We start from the raw sequence: 21,916 nt of genomic DNA, 5'->3' as shown, positions 1-21,916 counted from the left end.
TGTGTGTGTGTGTGTATGTGTGTGTGTGTGTGTGTGTGTGTGTATTTACCTCTATAGGGTATATGACCGTTTGAGCCATAGCTCCAGCCAGTGATCCGGCGACGAATCTCTCCTGAACTTTCAGAGTTCCTCCCTCTTTACTGCCTCTCATCAAGCGTTTAATCTGCAGACACACAGATGCATGCTGAGTTTTGAGTCTCTGTCCACACGGCTGAGTGTAAGACAGAGCTGTACCTGTTCATAGGCCAGGAATTTGATGGCTGTCTCCGGTGCGATCTTCAACACGTTGATGCCGTTCCCCCTCCACAGCGCAGTGAGGCCGCCCTCCTTCACCATCGCACGCAGACCGCGCCACACGTTCCCCTTATCAGACTTCTGGCCATGCACCTGCACATCAGCACATAATTCACATGATTTTAATGTAAAGCTTTAGTCTAACTAGATTACAATTAAACCAAAACACACCTAAATATAACAACTAAAAAAGAAAGTTCAGTTGCAGTGTCTCAAATGACCTCCAGGGGTCAGCGTGGTGCTGAAAATATAGAGTGCAACAGTTGGGTTCAGAAAGTAAAAATATCTTTCATTTTATCCACAGAGGAATTGATTTTTAATAGTAACTCATAAACCTTTAAAGACAGACCTACTGTGACCTCCAAGGTTGTTAATCGATGGTTATGCTTTTATTGAAGCAATCAGCCCACATTAGTTCATCTTATTTTTTAAATAATCATGTCCAACAGTGGTGAAAAACTACATTACCCATAATTCTGCACAGACTCTCCACCAATCACAGAATCATAGCAAAAGAACACTGCACTCTAACTAAAATGCTTACTCGCATAATATGCATATTTTGCTATAAACATAAAATACGTTTCTATACACATAATCAACATCTTTAAATCCATAGTTTCATATTCCTCCTTTCATTCACGATGCTTGACAGAATTGTAGTTTTTTCCTTCATTAATGCTGCTAAATACATAATATTGTACCTTTGTCTTTTTGTCCGATTTTCAAATACTTTGCGTCAAATCAAAGTTTGTAATAATTCACCATGTAGCTGGTTGATTTGGTTCAGGGTTTAGTTAACTAAAACTTTAGTAGTTAACTCAATCTAAAAAAATCTAAAAAAGAAATTGTTACCTGAAATAAAACAAACTTATTTCATTCCAGCTAGTTGCAAAAGGAACATTTTTCATTTTCTTTTACTTTAACTTATTACATACTAAAATAACTAAAACTGAAATAAAAATTATAAGAACTGTATAGACATATTTAAAATAAAATAAAAAAAATTAAACGAATAAAATGACAAAAGCACAAAACTTTAAATAAAACTAAAATTCAAATAAAAACGAATTCAATTTTTTTATTATTATTATTTTATAAAATATATTATCATGGATACTTGTAGTTATATAGAAATACCTTTTATCCTTGTTCACACAAGCCACAGCTTTGCTAGATTGTATTGCGTGAGCTACTTTGAAAGCATCTTGAGAGCAAACCTCAAAAGGAACCTCTAAACGTGCATCAAAGACCAGATGGTTTCATTGAAGACCGAAAGCGACTGATCCCAGACCAGCGCAGTCTCACCTGCAGAAAGACCTTGAGTCTGTCGAGCGGCGCGGTTCCTGTCCTGGACACCGATCCCGCCACGGCTCCTGCCATCAGTTGCCGCCACACGAACCCTGACTGCTTCTCCTTCTCCGAGAACTCGTCTGGGACTGTCAGATGCTCTCCGATGTCCAACATCTACACAAACACACCAACAAATACACAACAGTGGAGTTACAGAAAGAAAGAGGCTCCATTTATAGTCATGAAAACCTCACTGTTTCAGTTTTCAGTCGTACCACCGAGTGTTTCCAGTACTGAGCGATTTCTTCCATGTTGTGCAGAGGGTTAAACAGGAAGTGATCTCGCCACTCGAACCAGTCGATGGTCATGGAATGGTCTTTATCCATACTGTACCAACACATTTCACAAGCACCGCATGTCAGAAAATCACACCTGAAAAGCACTTTACATATATGCTAAGTACAAAACCACACACCTTTGCAGGATTTTGGCGGCCTGCTCCAGCGTGACGTCCACACCGAGATTGTGTAACGATTGCTGGATCTCCGCGACGTCCAGTTCACCTACAAAACATACAAACAATGTGTCATTTTACTGAAATGTGAGATAATAGAGCTTAATAGAGCAGTGACTGAATTAATGGAACTGATGCTAATGCTAATATGAGGTATAGATGCTAACAGTGATGTAAAAGTGCTAACAGCAATATCATAGCTTCTGATGCTAATATGATGTTATAGATGTTAGAGTATTTAGGCACCAGTGCTAAAATGAAGATATAGCCGCTAACAGCGTTGCAATAGCATAGCTGCTAATGATACCGTGAGGGCATATATGCTAACAGTGATGTAAAATCACAAATGCTAATATGAGGTATATATGCCAACAGTGATGTAGCAGTGCTAACATTAATGTCATAGCTGTTAACAGCATTAATGTGATGCTAGAGACACTTATGAATGAGTTAATAACTGTATAGATGCTAAATGTTAATGCTAAATTGATGGTATAGACACAATAGCAAAGCTGCTAATGATGCTGTGAGAGTATAGATGATTACAGTGATGTAAAATCACAAATGCTAATATGAGGTATAGATGCTAACAGTTATGTAAAAGTGCTAACGGCAATATCATAGCTTCTGATGCTAATATGATGTTATAAATGTTAAGAGAATTTAGGCACCAGTGCTAAAATGAAGATATAGCCGCTAACAGCGTTGCAATAGCATAGCTGCTAATGATACTATGAGGGTATATAGGTTAACAGTGATGTAGCAGTGCTAACATTAATGTCATGGCTGTTAACAACATTAATGTGATGCTACAATGCTTATGAATGAGTCAACAACTGTATGGATGCTAAATGCTAATGCTAAATTGAGGGTATAGACGCAATAGCAAAGCTGCTAATGATGCTGTGAGGGTATGGATGATTACAGTGATGTAAAATCACAAATGTTAATGCTAATATTAATTTATGTATGCTAATGTAGCATAGCTACTAATGGTACAGATGTTAACAGTGATATAAAATCACATATGCTAATGCTAATATAAGGTTATAGATGTTATGTTATATAATGGGATAGATTGTAGGGTTTATTGTGAGGATATATATATGGCAAATTTTATTAATTATCATATCTGTGACAATGTAAAAGTAAAATGTGAACATAAAAATTATACTCTAACAGAGAATTAAGACAGATTCTGACTAGTGTTTCTATTAACTAAAACTGAAACTATTACAGTAAATATCATTGTAGTCGACTGAAATAAAATCTTTAAATATTCATACATACTGTAACAGAATATACAGTGAATGAATAATACTAAAATAACACTGATTCTGATAATGCTGTGAAGTTGACAGAAACTAACCGTCATTGTTTCGGTCCAAGCTGCGAAACATGAGTCTGAGGCGTTTCTCATGTGAACGCAGATACTCGACGAACTCTTCAAAATCCAGCTGGCCGTCGTGATTAGCATCTCCAGCTCGTACAATCTGCTGAATATAGGGCATATGCAGAGAGATAGAGGGGGAGAGAGAGAAATGGAGGGACAGGGGGATGCCGGGATTATTAGGAAAGGTGGGATGGGGTGCAAATGAAAGAGAAAAGCAGATTAAAACCATGCAAAGCCACTGGTCCACGGCACCAACATCAAACATGAGCACTCAGACATTAATCATCGAATCTAAACACAGGTTCATTTCATTCGAATTAAATGCATTAACAAAATGAATGTAAATGTACAAACAGAGGAAGCCAAGCGCACAAAACAGTAGCTTTACAATGTGTTTCATTCATTTATAGACACTTAATCGCTATATTAGTGTTTAAATCCACATAATCATTTACTCTCACATGGATCCACTCCAAGACGCTGATCTTTTGCACAGTCTGCAGCAGCCTACATGTGTGTTTCTGTGAGCCTTTGTGTGAAGTTTAGTACTTTCTTGCCAAAATCATTCATCACAATGCATAATGCATAATACAAACACATGCACACATGCTTTCAAACCTCAAAAAGCAAAGCACTCTACAAAATCATCAAGTTTCAAAAATCAATATGACACAAGACTGTCCCAGGCAAACAGATCAATAGTCTAATCACTTACGCTGAACTATAAACTATTGTATACAGTATGTTGCAAACAGCAGTGTTGGGGGTAATGCATTACAAGTAATGTAATCAGATTACTTTTTTCAAGTAAAGTAACACAACTTTTAAATTTACAAGAAAATATCGGAGTTACTTTTCAAATAAGTAATGCAAGTTATTTTTGCCCCATTTATTCAGACACGTCTTCTGTCCCTGTGTTGAGAGAAATTTAGAGTGAGGTGCAGAGGCACTTTCTTCAGCCTGCGGCTTATTATTTCACTTTTGGTGTGAAAGGGCCTTCCTTCACAGTTACCAAAAATCTAACTTTTAGGCTTTTTGTAATTAAAAATAAATAAGCAAGCCCAACCCAGGTGACTAAAAGTAATGCAAAAGCAACGTAATGCATTACTTTTCATGAAAAGTAACTAAGTATCGCAATTCGTTTCTTTTTTTTATACAATACTGTATTGCATTACTTTTAAAAGTAACTTCCCCAACACTAAAAAACAGCGTGCAGGATGCTGTGGAGAGATTAGATAACAAAGATTAATTTAACATATGTGTGTCAGTTTGATCATAACTTGGCCGGGGTTCTCATTGTTTCCTAGGCCTTGGGTTTGACCTGCTGGCATTACATCACTATAACCTTTTTAGAAAGCAATTCATTGATTAGAAATGTAGAACTTAGGAGTTTGATCAAATCACTAAACCAAGTATGAGCAAAAACAGTGATGCTTGACTTAGCAAACACACTAGTCTGCAGGAAACCCTTATTTCAGATGGCAGCTGGAGACCCTGTGATGTTGATTTAATGCCAGCGGGTGCTGATGCCCTTCCTCTGTTCCTGCCATTGACCTTGAGATCATTAACTATTCATAAACTGGTTCATTAGTGCTGCAACACGGTGCTCTAATCTGCCTCGACCTGACTACCTGACCTCGACATGGAGGCCTTCGAAACAAGAATCCTGCTGTGCAGTCGTACTTTCATCATATGAAGCATTATGAGTTTGAGTATGTTAGTGAGTAAGCAGCTACATAATGGGTTATACTCTCACTAATGGCTCCAGCACATCTGTCTAATCTGAGCTGAACATCAGGCGCCATCCTAACCAGCAACAAGTGATTTGTTTTTGGTTTTTTGGTCGCTTGTCTGCTTTCTATTTCTGGAGCACTGTGTGCGCAGTCTATCCACAGTGACATCTCAGCGGCCTGAAATCCTGTTTACGTGATCATATATTAAATATTGTGGTTTCTACAGGTTTATCCCATTTTGTGTACTTCTACACTATTCTACGCCATTTTTGAAGTGTAATAGTGTGAGCAGTGCACTACAAGCAGCTACACGTCATTGGAAACGTCATTTCCTTCAAATGGAAAATCTACAGAAATTGTTTCATTTAAGATAACACTAATGTATGTACTTAGTGTAACCAATCCACCTTATTTGTAACATACAAGCTTGAATGTGCGAGTCTTCCGGTGTAAGCCGCTTCCAGTAATTTTAGCTGCACAAAAACACTACGCTTGATGTTACAAAAAGATATTTGCTCTCACATCAGTCTAATTTGTTATCTTAATCATAAACACACTGGTTTGTAGCGCAAATACCTCTTTCTTGCACTGTGGAATTCTTCTAGTTATTTAACGATAGAGGCTAATCAACCGGAAGTCTCGCACATTCACAGGAAATAGTTTCATTCAGTGTTGAAAAATGAACTGCGTCCCAAATGACGCACTATAAACTATGCACTATGTACTTATGCACTATGTACTCAACCATGTAGTGTATGGATTTTATAAGGTTTTTTGTCATTAATAATCGGAATCTGATCGCCCCTCCCCCTTCGCGACGTAATTAAAACTGCAACAGCTACAGCTAATTTTTGTCACACTGTACAACAATACTTACTGTTTTTGCATTATTGTAAGGGGTAGGTTTAGGGTTGTGGTAAGTGTAGATGTTAATAAAACACAATCTAATAGGTATAAAATTAAATTTCATTGTTAGTTTCCGGTCGGAGCTGTATCCCTTCTAGCCACACCCATGTCCAACATTTCACACTTGTTTTTTTTCAGTTATTTAAGTGCATCATCCGGTTATTTAAAATGCACTTTTTCTTTTTGGAATTTTACACACACTACTCACACTACTTGTACTACAAAATGTCATAGAATAGTGCACAAGTACACGATTTGAGACGCACCTATGGGGTGGACACATCAGCGGAGGGTGAACCAACTCCAGGGTCATCATAAACATCATAAACCCCTCTTTTTAGGCAAGAACCAGACATGGGTGTCATGTAGGCTAAAAAAATGTTTAATGGGACTGAATTTGTATTTAACGTGATTACAATTTAATATTTCTAAACATTAGAAATTGATAATTATATAACGTTTCCTTTCCATCTATCGCGCGAGTTTAAGCACTCTAAAAAATTTAAAAAAAAAAACTATCGTTATAATCACTGAAGCTGTATACACTGTTAAATTAATCTCTTACTTACATCTGCGCTTTGTTGTTTATGATGAGAGAATTCGCAAGAGTCCGGAATTCAGTCAGCGAACGCGCGCGCACTCAACAAAACAGAGTTTGAACGATGACTCATCTGAACGCCTCTGATTGGCCATTGCATTCCTAAGCTCAACAGAATTGTGTGTGATTGGTTAAAATGCGCAACACTGTAAAAACGCCTAAAATGAAATACGGTGCAACATGAGCAGATCTTAATTTAATGCCGCAATCGACACTGTCTATTCATATTCACTTTGTTAGCAACAGATTTAATTTATTTAATTTGTTTGTGCAGGGGCATTTTTGTCCAATTTAGTGGCATTTTTGCCCCAAGTCCCGTGGCCAGTGTAGCCTTACACACGCTCCGCCTATGGGTGGACAGCGTAAGTACACAATGTACAGTACCTGGTGTGCGACCATAGACTGTAGGTTTGCGACGCAATTTTTATCTTTCGACTTGCGCGGAGTAGCCACGCCCACTGCGAAATCTCATTGGCTCGAATCGCACTCTACATTCTTGAATATTAAGCATCAGATAGAATCTGATTGGCTGCCTGCGATCGTATCGCGTACTGTGGCATTTTCGCTTTCAGTGTTCATACGCAGATGATCACGTGACCTGGAGGCGCAGGTTATTATCTCCACGTTCAATCATAAACCTGTGAATTCACGGACAGTTATCCTGTACTAGAAGCACCCTTCCGTTATGATTGCATGCATTAGGTTTCCTCCGTACCTCCTCCACCGAGCTCCACGACATCCCCCGCGCGGCGAGTCCGATGCGCAGCTCGTTCACATCGATCCGTCCGTCCTGGTTCAGATCCAGCTGCGCGAAGAGCTCGGCTCAGAGCCGCTCGCGTTCGGGATCGACCACGCTGTCCTGGCACCGCGCCCGCCACATGATGCGCTCCACGCACGGTCAGCCACGGAGAGACTTCGGGCGGAAGACGCGTCCAAAAAAGGAGCTGCTTGCGAAACAAACCCCTTCGCGTCGCGTCCTGAGAGCTCGCGCTCCGCAGACGGCGTCAAACAGCTGTTTTGCACGCGAACCAGGAAGCTTGAGCAATCATGAATCCAATACTTCCAAGATAGCCATTCATATTCTTATCCGCAAGCATTGCGACATTTTAAGGCGAGATGAAAACACCACGGAGAGCGCGCGAGAAAACAGAGGACTGCTGCCGCAACTCAGTGATACAACAGCGGCTTCAGGTTACACCCTCAGGAGGGGCTTCCTTCTGCCAACATATGACCCAAAATATCCCGGTGCTGAAGTATGAACAAGAGAAACCGTGTTAAATCGTGCACAATGAATTGAATGCAGCAACTTCTCCAATGACTCTGCAGATGAATGGCATACATGCACACAAATAAGATCAGCCCTCTCAAAGACCGGAGTAAAACATCTGTCATGCAGAACGGAACATGATTTTCTCTTCACAGGTGTGATTGGTTATTTTGATTCAGGCTGCATGGCTTATGAAGTCACTTCCTGAGGGTTCATGAAGAATTCATAAGGTTTAGGAGGAGGAAGTGGGTTTGCATGGCAGCAGCATGTTCAAAGTATTTTTTCAGTATATCTGCTGAATCTTATCAAACACATAGATGGATCAGAAGTGTGAGCAGAAGAACATATGTAACCCTGGACCACAAAACCAGTCATAAGGGTCAATTTTTTGAAATTGAGATTTATACATCATCTGAAAGATGAATAAATAAGATTTCCATTGATGTATGGTTTGCTAGGATAGGACAATATTTGGATGAGATACAACTATTTGAAAATCTGGAATCTGAGGGTGCAAAAAAATCAAAATATTTAGAAAATCGCCTTTAAAGTTGTCCAAATGAAGTTCTTAGCAATGCATATTACTAATCAAAAATTAAGTTTTGATATATTTACGGTAGGATTTTTGGCATAAAAGAAAAATCTATAATTTTGACCCATACAATGTATTATGGCTATTGCTACAAATATACCTGTGCTACTTAAGACTGGTTTTGTGCTCCAGAGTCACATATGGTAGAAGTGCTGGCTTTTAAGAAAAGCCAAACTGAAAGAAACACATCTATGACAGATCCTTAGGTGGTTTTGCTGGTTAGATGGTCCAAACTGGTCATTGATGGTCATAGCTGCAGCTGGTGTAGATCAGCTAAACTGCTTGCCAGTTTTTGATCTGTTAGAGGTAGACCACCTCGGTCAGTTTGGTTAGACCTAGTAGACCTCCAAAAAACAGCAACTATGTTGCACAAACCAGTCTGACCACCTCAAAGGGTTCACCCCAAAAATTTTGTAAATGTTTACTCGCCCTCATGTCGATCTGAATGCATTTGACTCTCTTTCCTCCATGCGACCCAAAAGGAGAAGTTTAGATGAATGTCCATGCTGTATGTTTCCTTATGATGAATGGGGACAAATGCTATCAAGCTCCAAAAAGGAGTCATTTGATGGATTTATGAGAGGAACAGACCCAAATTTAAGTTGTTTTCCTGATCTCATCTGCATTCGCATATTGAGATCTTTCTGCATGAAGACACTTGGACTTTAAATATAGTGCGCCAGTTGTTTGGACTACTTTTCTGTCATTTCTGAAGCCCAACAGTGTCCATTTCTCCAGCATCTTGCATGTCCATTTTGTTCAGTTTTCCAACAGGGTCTGAAACAGAATATTATGCAACAGTCTCCCACAATAATGTTCACTTTAAATGCATTCACTATCACTATGATCAACAATTATAGCTTGACAAATGACAGTGACTGCATGGAAACAAGCTATTCTGATCAGCACACAGATGACCTAATGCACACCTGTTGCCTTCAGTCACTGTTCCCGACACAAATACAGGTGATACACACACAGATACACGCTTTCTGAAGAAAACCGCTGTCAGCTGCTGTCCACACCAACTGTATAACGTCAAAACAGCTTGTAATCAGCACTGCCTGTGATGTGGACAGTCATTGTGTGGTGTTCTCACCCAACAGCTGTCTGTGTTGTTTCACGATCTCAGGATCAGATTAATGTCACTATATAACAGCAGGACACAGACAGAGAGAGTCAAGTGGAGCTGGAGACATTTGATCGATTCTTTGAGGTTCATTCAGACATCGTGTGATGTGTAAGGGGCTGTCTGCCATCCCCTCCTCATGCCTGGAGAAGTGAGTATCAGCGCTTTTGGAAAGACAGATACTGGAGCATTGAGCTGTGTTTGGATGTGAAACTGTGAATTGATGTTTCAGGGCGAAGGGCATGAGGGTCAAACTGTCCCACCTGGCCGAAAAGCAGGAGTGGGTTTACAAACACAGGTAACAAGTGCACTGCTCTCGTATAAAGCTCAATATAAATCAACTGCATTTGTGGCATAATGTTGATTATTACCACAAAAATAATTTATACTGTCCTTGCTTTTCTTTTAAAAAGCAACAAAAATTGGAGTTAAAGGTAGAGCTCACCCAAAAATGAAAATTCTGTTATTAATTACTGACCCTCATGTCGTTCCAAACCCCTAAGACCTCCGTTCATCTTCGGAACACAAATTAAGATATTTTTGATGAAATCGAGCTCTCTGACCCTTCCATAGACAGCAATGTAATTAACACGATCAACGTCCAGAAACGTAGCAAGGAGATCGTTAAAATAATCCACGTGACATCAGGGGTTCAACCGTAATTTCACGAAGTTACAAGAAATCTTTTTGTGCGCAAAGAAAACAAAAATAACAACTTTATTCAACAATTCATCTCCTCTGCGTCACCCTATAGCGCCATTTTGGAGAGTATCACATACGTAAACAGCCTATCCGCGTTCATATTATTCTCACAGGCAGGGCCGTCCTTAGCTGACGCGGGGCCCGGTGCGAGGTAGGGAGCGGGGCCCCCCTCGGGAAGGTTGATTTGTTGCTAAAAGTTGCTAAATGACGTTGTGATGTCATTGCGCGATGACGTCATTACGTAATCACGACACAAAATTGTCACTACATCAAATCTCAGCAAAAATATATTTTATATGTTAATTTAGATTTGCTTGTAACATAATATAAATGCATAATATAATGTTAAAATACAAATAACTTTTTATATACAACATTGAACACTTTTGAACGATACGCAAAATTGTCAATGCATCAAATCTCAGCAAAAATATATTTTATATATGTTCATTTATATTTGTTCGTAAAATGATATAAATGCATAATATAATATTAAAATATAAATAACTGTATTTTTAAAAACATTGAATTATTGAGCACTTACACATTTTTCAACAATTTAAGTTGTTTTTATTAGCTAGTAAACTAGTAAAACTATACATTCTGAACAATTGTACTTTTAAGCAGTGTATTAGCAGTTAGTTAGTATGCTACACTCTAAGAAGAGTCTGTAAAAATAGGGCATAATGTTAATATGAAGGAATTTTCCATATTGATTTTTCACAGGTTTTTACCTGCATTTTAAATTACGCATTGTATTTTGTGTTTCGGGTTAAAGGGTTTACAATGGATAATGGATAACGGATAATGTCCTGGAAAATAACTAGTACCTTTGCCATTTTTCTAGATATTTTTCTTACAGTGTACTAACTGATCAACAATCACATGTACAAGCTACTAACAAGGTGTATCATAAATGAACAATTATTAAATTATTGTTATTATCAAATTGAACAATTGCAAATAGCAATAACTTCATTCATGTGATGTGTGTACTTATAGGCATCTTTGGTTTCCTCTTTTTGTGAAATTTAGATGGAAAATGTGTGCCTTTTTATTGTTTGAGTCACTTATCAAAAGTTGCTAAAAGTAGCCAAATAAAATTTTAAAATAGCTAAATTTGTTGCTAGGTGCTTTTGGAAGAAAAAGTTGCTAGGGTAGTCTGAAAAGTTGCTAAATTGGCAACACTGGGCGCGACACGACAACCGTTGAGTCCGGTGTAGAGTCTTATTCTCACAGAAATATTACTTAATCTTGATGGTTTGAATCTTTACCGTGAGACCCTCAAAGTGAATGGGACCAAAACGTTAAAATACTTTTTCCAATAAGCCACAAAATGTAAACAATATGCGTGTTAACCCTGGTGTAAAAAATCGCACACTAACCTTTTTTCGTATAGTTACATCCAGTTTTAAAGCTTTGTTGCCATGACAACGCGGTAAACCCTAAAACGACCGTTAAGTCTAACGAGAAATTTACGGCTGAATAATACACAGTTAAACTGTTAATTGTGTAATTTTTAAAAAATAAAATTATAAGCTTATATTTCTGCTTTCCGTTGTAACTAAGTGCCTCACCGTAACCTAGAATAGGAGCGCGTCAAAGTTATATATTTTGTGGTAATCAATATTATGCCACAAATGCTATCGATTAAGTTTAACTTGTACAGCACCCTACGTATTGTTCAAGACATAAACAAGCTGAACTGAGTAATAAAACGCATCTACTGTTTTCTTCAGAAGCTGCCTCAGGACCTGGAGTCTCTGCTCAACAGCAAGCGTGAGAGGACTTTCCTAATGATTTGACTCCACGAGCTCACTTCTCTTCTCTAAACGGAACTCCTCTGCGCTGCTTCCTGCGCTCGGAGCTCAGCGAGGAGAACCTGGAGCTCTGGCTGGCGTGTGAAGAGTACAAGAGCGCATCCGGGTCCCACAACATCTACAACCTGTTCATCAACCCTGATGCTCCTCGGGAGGTGAGGGACGAACGCAGGCAGTTTTGAGCAGGGCGAATTAAAAAAAAAAAAGCCTATTGAATTCAAGTAAATTAAATTAAGTAAAAGTATAATTTTCGCATTGTTTGTGATAATATTATCATTAGCGGCAGCAAAAAAAAAAAAATATATATATTTGAAATAAATTAAATTAACAACATTTTAATTCAATTTAAATTAACTCTGTTATAAGCAAATTAATATTTGTTTTAATTTATTAAAGTTGAATTACATTTACATAATATGCTTTTGTATAATTATTTTGATTTTAAGTATATAGATTGTACTGTATTATTCTAAAAATTACTAAAATATAATACAAAATAAATTTACTTTATATAAATCTGTATAATATCATCCAGAAAATTGGAATATTAAAAAGGATAATCAAGTATTGATAGATATGTGCATTTTACATGGCAAAAGTACGGTGGCCGAGAAGTGCAAAGCAAATCACAATTCTGAAAACAAAATAACAAATTACAAACGCAAATGCAAGTCTAAAAAACAAAATAACAATTCAGAAAGCACACCAACAATTCAGAAAACATTATAACAAGTCAGAAAACACAATGACAAATTCGAAAACAAGATAACAAGTCAGAAAACACAACGACAAATCAGACAAACCGGAAGAGGTAGGTATAGTTTGAGACAGCGCCATTGGTTTGGGATTACTCACGGCTGACTGGACGAGACATCTGTCAATCAACGTATACAGGAAGAACAGCAGAGTCGTGGTAGAAAGTTCGGAGATGGTATTAAAGTAGCTCAGTTTAAATGTATTGTATGAATTGCCCTTACTCTGGAATAAAAAATACGGGGTGTCTATTTACATTTAGTTAAAAGTGGCTGTAAATCATCAGCTCCAGTGGCGCAGATGGATAAGTGTGTGCCCTTTGCTTTTTGACGCGATCGACCCGGGTTCGATCCCGTCTTTTGCCAAACTTTTTTCCCCTCCCTTTTCAAATCTCGTATCACATCGTAAAGGCATTTATTTTCAATAAAAATTAAGGAAATAATCAAAAAGTTGAAAATAAAGTAATTTGTCATTGTGTTTTCTGACTTGTTATAATGTTTTCTGAATTGTTGTTGTGCTTTCTGAATTGTTATTTTGTTTTTTAGACTTGCATTTGCGTTTGTAATTTGTTATTTTGTTTTCAGAATTGTGATTTGCTTTGCACTTCTCGGCCACCGTACAAAAGGCTCATTGCCATTTATTGGAAAAAGACAGAAAGGCCTACCATAACTCATTGGTTAAGGGAAATATCTTCATGCATTGCAATGGAAAAGACAACCTATATGCTTAAGGGTAAACAAGCTAAATTTAAGAAAATCTGGAGTCCATTTTTATTATTTATTGAATGTAGGGATATTAACAATATAATAGAGGATCAAAATTCTTGATTGGTTATTTAAATACATTTTAATGTGCATTATATTAACCCCTTACAACTGCGGTTTTTATTGTTTGCAATGGATTATTAAATCTAACTTCCAAAGTACAGACTGTATTAACCCTTTGTTGGTTTTGTGCTTTACACTTTTTATGTAATATGAGCCCCTAGTGTTTGTTTGTTTCTTTTCTGTACATAGTATTGTTATAGACATGGTATGTACATGTGTCAGTCTTGTGTTTCAAGAAAATGTAATAAAAATAATATTACAAAAAATCTGTATAATAATGTATTTATATATTTAATTATTTTCTTCAAATAATATATCTATTTTTGCATTATACCTATGAAAATGTTCGAGAGAAATGTGTTGAACAGTCATAAAAAATATTGTTGTAATGCAAAACATCTTTACGGACCTAAAAATAGGCTTCATTTTCTTTTTCTAAAATGTGATTTCTTGTTTCTTTCTCCTGGTTTTAAAGTGAAATGCATCTCAGGCATGTTCTGGACAGTTTCCACTCTCATATGATGTGTTTCTCAGGTGAATCTGGACAGTGAGACCCGCGAGGCGTTGACGGGGCTGATGGAGGATCCCACAGCGGACACGTTTGGCGAGGCTCAGCAACGGATCTTCTCCCTGATGGCTAAAGACTCGTTCCCACGTTACCTGCGCTCCTCTTACAGCCAGCAGCCTCTCAAAGTCCTGTGAGACACGCTGTGCTGGCAAACCCTGCGTATCTGAGGTCTAGACCAGATCTGCAGTTAATCTGCAGAGACGCATGAGCCACAGTCAGGTAGAATATAGTTTAGTAGGACATAGACTCTTTGGACATTTTAAACATCTATAATTGCTCACTTTGCCTTTATGTCTTTGAATATAATAAAGTTATTTGGGTCAAAATGGAAGTGTTTTGCTGTCAATCACACACTGAGAGCCAATCAGAGATCTGGAAGCTCAAGGTTGCCAGACAATCGAGGCTGAACAAAGAAAATAAAGCGTTCAGCCAATCACAGAACGAGCAGCACGTCCTTGACCGCAGGAAAACCTTCAGGGATTTTACACTCGCAGTCTAAGAAAGAAAATGAGTGCGGCTGCTTAACAGTGGAAAAAGTTATATGTGACCCTGGAGCACAAAAGCAGTCTTAAGTAGCACAGGAATATTTGTAGCAATAGCCAGCATTGGGTTTAAAATGTGTAAAATTATTGATTTTTCTTTAATGCCAAAAATCATTAGAATATTAAATAAAGATAATGTTCCTTGAAAATATTTTGTAAATTTCCTACCGTAAATATATCAAAACTTAATTTTTGATTAGTAATATGCAATGCTAAGAACTTAATTTGGACAACTTTAAAGGTGATTTTCTCAATATTTTGATTTTTTTTGTACCCTCAGCTTCCAGATTTTCAAATCTCGGCCAAATATTGTCCTATCCTAACAAACCATACATCAATGGAAAGCTTATTTAGTCAGCTTTCAGATGATAAATTTTAAAAAATTGACCCTTATGCCTGGTTTTGTGGTCCAGGGTCACAAATAATTATAATATAATCATTACATTTACTAGATAAAAAAAAAAAAGAGTGGTGCTTTCCCATGACAAAAATGTGTTCAAATGAAAGTATTATGAAACCTAACAACACTTTCTCATTTTATTATATAAAAATAAGCACAGTCTAAAAGATCATGGCCTGTTGTACATATGTAAGATTCCACACCATGTTTCCTTTTTCCAAAAATGAACAAACCTTTCACTGTTACTCCACAGAAAGTGGCAAACATCAGTTTTTTAATATGGTGGCGCCATCTAGCGGCTGTACAGCGGATCACAGTGTTTGCCTGTCATCAGTTGGACTTGGACGGTCCAGCAGCTGGTTTTGAAGGTCCAGCTGTGGAGCTTTTCCCCGCTGGAGTCTTCAGCACACTCAGTTTCTTGTGAAGGGACGTGCTGGCCTTCTGTGTGACTTCCTGTTCAATCCTGTTCCTGATGGCCACCTCCAAACCCTGCACCAAAAACACAAACACACCAATCAAACCGCTATTATCTGACACGGACTGGTTTTAAAAGCGAGCTGAACGTTTACCTTCTTCAGCTTCTGCTGCTGGACCACTTGAGCTTTTTTGGGTGCGATGATCCTTCCTGGAATAGAGGATTTGAAGATACAAACTCAACTGCGCATGCGCATCTAGACAGGCTCAAATGCGTTCGCTCTGCTGCTCATAAGAAATATCGATTTAACGCGGTTTTACGTTCAGAATACTCGTCTGTTCAAGAACACAACTATTTCTTTACCTCCTTTCTTGAGTCCTTTCGGTTTGTGTTGTTGCTTTTTAGCTCCTCCGGGTCGCTGCGCTTTAAATTTCTGTTTGCCTTGAGCCATTTCTACGGCCTGATCGCAACCGGAAACAGAAAGATGTAGGACACGATATAGAATAAAAGTCTCCAAAAACGTTTAGGATGAAATGTTAAAAATAAAAGTATTTTCTGAATACCAAACAATGTTTGTGTGCGCGTGTGTAGTGTAATCATAAATAAATAACCAATTAATTAATATGAATAAATAATAAAGAATAGGCTTAGCGGTACTGATTAAAATCGCAAACTAATTTTAAGACTAATATGACTTCTGTTTACATGAAGAGTTTATTTGCAAAAACAGATAACTCTGTTTTTATTCATTTTCTTTTTTTTTTTTATTGCGTTATCATGCTTTTATTGTGTTAGTTAGCTGTATTTTTTTAGTTATTACTATTTAATCAAAACAACCCAACTGCTGTTTGATTGATATTAATTGGAATGCAGGATAAAAATAAAAAAAAACATAATTCTTGAACACTTTTAAAAACGGAGTTATCTGTTTTTGCAAATGAACTCTTCCTATGCTCCTTTGTGGTGCCCAAAGATGTCATGAAGGACTAGCTAGGTAGCTAGATTTGAAAACAGCCTACAAGTAATACGCAAAAACCAACACTATTTTTGTTCATTGTGGCTTTATTAATAATAAAAAGTGCCACATTTTAAAAGGTCAAGCATGCCACAAAAGTTTCCCATCAGTATATTTCTTTTCCGGAACGAGGGCCCTCAAAACACACTCTCTCACACACAGACACACAGACACACACACACAGACACAGACACAGACACACACACGTCTACACACACACACACACACACACACACACACAGATTAGGCACTGTAGCCCACAAATGTACAGTTTGAGTCAGAAGTTTTTGATACCAAATAAAAGGTTAGGCACTTTTGAACCGGACAGAACGAGTGTTAAATAAAGCGATACATGGATCATCCTGAACAGAAACACACCGTCAATGACAGAAGCTCACAGTAAAACAATATGTGATTTAAAAACAGTCTCCATTTACACCAACCAATCACAGACCTCGATTCATTCAGAGGAGGCGGGGTTACAGCAATACTGTGGATGCTGGAGAAATCGAGTTAATGCTCTAGTTTGCATGGACAAGAAGTTATCACGATGAGTTCTTGCATTTTAAGACTTGGCTGAATCTTTGCATGAACGCAGAAGGTTTCTCTTCTTCATTTCTCCTCTGACTTAAATTACATTTTTGTATCTAAACTAGTGCTGTCAAATGATTAATCACGATTAATCGCATCCAAAATAAAAGTTTTTTTTTACATAATGTATGTGTGTGTACTGTGCATATTTATTATGTATACATAAATACACACACAGTATATATTTTGAAAATATTTACATGCATATATTAATGTTCATATAATTTATATTATATATACATATATTTAATATATAAAAATAACATTTTTCTTAAATATATACATGAATGTGTGTGTATTTATATATACATAATAAATATGCACAGTACACACATACATTATGTAAACAAACTTTTATTTTGGATGCGATTAATCGTTTGACAGCGCTAATCTAAACCTGATTACTGTAAAAGTCTTTATCTGATTTTGTTGAGTTTGAAGATGAGTGCAGCAGATCTTCTCCATGCAGACCATATAAAGCAGACTTTATTTAAATAGTCAGATTCTCCCGATAAACATGGACTAGAATCATTTAACCCTCCAGAGTTTTAATACTTCGACTCAGCGACCCTGAACATGAAAACCAAAAGCAGCCATTAAAATCATATTCATGTTGGTGGAAAATCAGAGAACAAATCAGCAAAATGTGTTTAAAACCCTTTTTAGCATTAGTTCTCCATCCGGCCGTAATCACCTGAAAGCTTTATGTGAAACAAAACAAAACATGATTGATCAAGCATCATCAAAATCGATTAAAATAAATAATTCCTTGATTCCTCTGTGATTAAATAATTCAGCAATAATAATAACAACAATAATCAGACAGAATTGCACACGAATGGAGAGTTGCACTGTAGTGAAGGAGGCACTGAGGACGAGCCTCCGCTTTACGACAACAAAACAACATATTCCCCACAATTCCCAGCGCGACTGATCAACCACTCCAGCTTGTCCTGATTTGGTCTCCGTGAGAAATCTGTGGGTCCCCCCAAACCCGTCCTGTTAGCACAGGAGTCTCTCAGTGATTGGGGAAGGAGCGCTGCTGGATCACTCCAGTGTCACAGAGGTATTCAAACAAACGAGACCTGGAGTCCCGAGTCGGTTCATCCACTGACCTCAGAGCTGGTCACCGTGATGGCAGGCGTGACGGAGAGGCCTGATTGGCCGGGACGAACTGTCCGTCATCACCTCTTCTGCTCCCAGATCTCCGGCATGTTTAAGTCCAGATGCTCCAGAGAGCGCAGAGCCTGCACGTTCTCCGAGTAAAACGCCACGTCCACCATCACCAACCTGCAGAGAGAGAAAGACCACGAGCTCATGTCATCAAGAACAAATCACGCCCCGGGATTCAAAGAAAAAACCTTTCCATCTAACAAAAGACTAATAGGAAATAACAGTAAAAACATACTCATTATTAATATATATTCATTATATGTAAAATAAATATTAAAGAAATAATATATAGAGAGAGAGAATGTACATTTTTATATATTAAAATGTATAAAATATTATCTATATATAAATATATAAAAATACTACTATATTATATATGTAAATTAAAAAAATTATAAAAATAACAGTATAAATATTTATATATGCATTTATACACAATTTTTTTAAATATGCAAAATAAAAGAGACATTAAAGCATATAGTATTTTCTATAAAATGAAGCCTAAAATGAAGCCTAATTTTGTATTTCAGCATTAAATTAAGATAAACAAGGTTCTACACCAGAAACAAACTATCTATAGCCAGGTTTCCATCCAAAGTTGCAAATTTAACTTATGCGCAAAACTGGAATATCGCATAAAACATTTGCGAAGAAGCATCGTTTCCATCCAATGAGTCAAAGAGAACAAAATCGTCACTTCCTGATAAACTGGCACTATAAATCACTAAAAAAAAGTAGGAGAATATAATAATTTTCATATGTAATAAATTACTAGAGCAGACGAAACAATGAATGCGGTCGGAGGTGGATGCTGCTGTTTGGGAACGCAGTCGTGTAAGACATTTCTGGGAGGCAATTACACAGAAATACTTTGACGACAGACTTCGCTCGTGCATTTCCGAATGACCATAACAACATTTCAGAAGCTGTGGAATGAGATCGGTCCGCTGGTTAGTCAGGTTTTGCCGTCCCATAGCACAAAGTCACATGACTTTTTTGATGCGCTTGGAGGAATTTTTTCGCAAAATGCGTTTCCATCTCCCATTATTCGCATCAACCCTTTTTCGCACAAGCCAAAAACCACCTCAAGCGAGCGTAAAAACGATGGCGTTTCCATCACTCGTTTCTCATGCGATACTTCAAAATGCGTGTTAAAATAGGGTGATGGAAACAGCTATAGCCACATTCCCATTGCTGTAACTAGGGCTGCACGATTATGACAAAAATCATAATCAAATATACATCGGATTGGTTTCTTCTTTAAATTATAAAAAAAGAAAAAATATGAATGGTATTATAATGTTATACTAAAACTAAAACAATGGGAAAACCCTTAAGATAACATGTAGAAAGAAAAAACGCATCTTAAGCACACAGAATAACATAAGTGGACTTTGAACGATTAATTGCCGCTTTGAACGATTACGTAATTGTGGCATCCATATTTGTAATCACGATTAGAAATTTGATTAATTGTGCAGTCCTAGCTGTAACACACACACTCACCCATACTGAGGTCCGCCGTCATTGATGACTCCCAGCCGCGCTAACTGTCTCTTCAGATGCAGCTTAAAGCTGGCGTTTATCCTGAGGAACAGCATCTACACACAATAAACACCATGAGATAATAGTCTCGGTTCACGCTGATGACTCAAACATTAGGTGCGCGTTTCACCTGCGTCTGCTCCTCCGGTAAGAGCTCATTAATGGCCTCGTGCATCTTGGCCATCTGTTTACACACGTTACGCAAACACGCAGACGGCATCGGCGCCTTCACCTCATACTGCAGAGAACACACACGCTTCAGCCGTGATAAACCACAACAACATCACAGAGATCACAGAAGTCCAAACCCACCTTAGACAGAGCCTTCTCAAACATGCTGTCCATGATGGCCACTAGTTTAGCAGAGATCTCTGCGATGTGATCGTTATAGTCCTGAAGAGAGAGGAAGAACAGAGTGTAAAACAGCTGTTAGCGCATGTCGCTGAGTGGTTTGTGGATGTACGCTTGTCTACCTTGGTGATGTGGCCAAAGTGTCTCAGTATGCTGTACTTTTTGGGCTGCAGTCTGGTCTCAAAGTGTGCTCTGATCACAGGGATGTAGTGAACCAGCAGCTGAAGACAGCGAGACGCCAGAGCTGAGGACACACACACACAACATCACTCTGACAAGAGACTGTAAGACATTTGTTAACAGCTGCACAAATCAAATTGAATCTTCATGTCCATAGAGAACAAACATAAATAATAAAACATATAAAAAATAAATAAATGCATCTCAGATTGCAAGCGCAAGTTTAAAATACTAAAAACCTATTTGATTCAATGGATACACAAGTACTGAAATTTGTTTGTGTGCTAATATATCAATATATATGAATTCGAGGTCGATGGATATTGGATTTAGCAGATATGATAACTTGTTTAAAGACAGGCAATGGACTTTAATGCGCTGATGCTAAAATCTATATACTGAGTGTGTTGAATAATGTCTTTTGTTTGCATTTAATTGTGTTGAATTAAATGCCAGATAGAGTTTGTGCAACCAAAATAACAAGAAAAATAGATTTTACATACAATGCAATTTTACTATTGCCAGCTGCTAATGCAAAAAAATGAGAGCTATGAAATATGCACTTATACAACAATCTACAACACATTACAACATAAACACCTTCATAATTCATCAACAGTAGATCATAAAACATCTTTTGTGAAGCAATATCTTTGCATCTTTTGTGTAAATGTGACCTACTCTGAAGGCATGAGCCTGTGAAACGCTTTGACTTTGAGACGTGCAGCGCTTGCATTTATTTAACTCAACAATGGCCTTTTGAAGTTTAATAATCACATTAAGTCATATTGTGATTCCTGTTTATGCATGGCCAAATTTAAGACCTCTTACAATGATAATTAGGACTTTTGTTATACCATTTAAGACCTTAAATTTAATCAAATTACGATATCTTAAGGACCCACAGTAACCCTGTGAAAGGCATTAGTAGTAGTATATTTTCATATCATGGCAAACATGATTAAAAAAATACAAGTATGTGAAAGGCATTAGCCAAATTAAGTTCTTCTTTCAGATTCAGGGTTGTGCTTTGCTAAATATCATTCCTCTTGCGTCTGAGATGTGGTGATGTGTGTTCTCTCACCCAAGTTTCTGGTGGTGATGGTTTTCAGGCCGACCACCTGCAGTGCTCCCGCCCCCAGCACCAGCTGACAGCTGCGGGAGTTGAAGTGCTGTCGCCACGGAAACAAAGAACAACCTGTCAGTCAAGTGATGTCACAGTGCAACCTGCAGCTGAACAAACACGCACAAACACACACACAGAGACACACACACGCACACACACGCACAGACACACAGAGACACACACACACAC

The 21,916-nt window shown here is 37.8% G+C and overlaps 4 protein-coding genes across 9 annotated transcripts in view; 1 reads left to right on the top strand and 3 right to left on the bottom strand.

Annotated features, from left to right (window-relative positions):
- The window catches only part of LOC107700787 (calcium-binding mitochondrial carrier protein SCaMC-3-like), a 9,478-nt gene extending 1,217 nt beyond the window's left edge, over window positions 1-8,261 (bottom strand). The window contains exons 1-7 of the mRNA XM_016502603.1: window positions 7,447-8,261; window positions 3,471-3,597; window positions 2,063-2,150; window positions 1,863-1,974; window positions 1,603-1,761; window positions 235-387; window positions 50-163 (exon numbers count right to left, since the gene is read on the bottom strand). Coding sequence (XP_016358089.1) covers window positions 50-163; window positions 235-387; window positions 1,603-1,761; window positions 1,863-1,974; window positions 2,063-2,150; window positions 3,471-3,597; window positions 7,447-7,470 — 777 coding nt within the window. The 5' untranslated portion in view covers window positions 7,471-8,261. The remainder of the gene's footprint in view (window positions 1-49; window positions 164-234; window positions 388-1,602; window positions 1,762-1,862; window positions 1,975-2,062; window positions 2,151-3,470; window positions 3,598-7,446) is intronic.
- Window positions 8,262-10,649: 2,388 nt separating this feature from the next.
- LOC107700786 (regulator of G-protein signaling 8) lies at window positions 10,650-14,577 on the top strand. The gene is made up of 3 exons (XM_016502602.1): window positions 10,650-10,662; window positions 12,236-12,396; window positions 14,356-14,577. Exons 1-3 carry the CDS (start codon window positions 10,650-10,652, stop codon window positions 14,521-14,523), a joined length of 342 nt encoding a protein of 113 aa, XP_016358088.1. The 3' UTR covers window positions 14,524-14,577.
- Window positions 14,578-15,550: 973 nt separating this feature from the next.
- Window positions 15,551-16,254, bottom strand: cunh19orf53 (chromosome unknown C19orf53 homolog). Its single transcript, XM_016502672.1, has 3 exons — window positions 16,110-16,254; window positions 15,901-15,956; window positions 15,551-15,820 (listed from the first exon to the last, which is right to left on the bottom strand). Exons 1-3 carry the CDS (start codon window positions 16,195-16,197, stop codon window positions 15,662-15,664), a joined length of 303 nt encoding a protein of 100 aa, XP_016358158.1. The 5' UTR covers window positions 16,198-16,254; the 3' UTR covers window positions 15,551-15,661.
- Window positions 16,255-17,685: 1,431 nt separating this feature from the next.
- vps54 (VPS54 subunit of GARP complex) overlaps window positions 17,686-21,916 on the bottom strand; it is a 19,658-nt gene continuing 15,427 nt past the window's right edge. For 5 of the 6 annotated variants that reach the window (XM_016502669.1, XM_016502665.1, XM_016502666.1 and 2 more), the window contains 2 exons: window positions 21,686-21,785; window positions 20,586-20,665 (listed from right to left, as the gene is read on the bottom strand). In XM_016502669.1, coding sequence (XP_016358155.1) covers window positions 21,710-21,785 — 76 coding nt within the window. In that variant the 3' untranslated portion in view covers window positions 20,586-20,665; window positions 21,686-21,709. Of the gene's footprint in view, window positions 18,643-20,031; window positions 20,127-20,200; window positions 20,309-20,382; window positions 20,464-20,543; window positions 20,666-21,685; window positions 21,793-21,916 lie in introns of those variants that run through there. The other variant, XM_016502670.1, reaches the window with a different exon arrangement.

The sequence above is a fragment of the Sinocyclocheilus anshuiensis genome, unplaced genomic scaffold (assembly GCF_001515605.1).
Source record: "Sinocyclocheilus anshuiensis isolate Anshui unplaced genomic scaffold, SAMN03320099.WGS_v1.1 scaffold1127, whole genome shotgun sequence".
Taxonomy (NCBI): Eukaryota; Metazoa; Chordata; class Actinopteri; order Cypriniformes; family Cyprinidae; genus Sinocyclocheilus; species Sinocyclocheilus anshuiensis.
The sequence above is the reverse complement of the archived record's forward strand: the minus strand, read 5'-3'. Positions and strand labels throughout refer to the sequence as shown.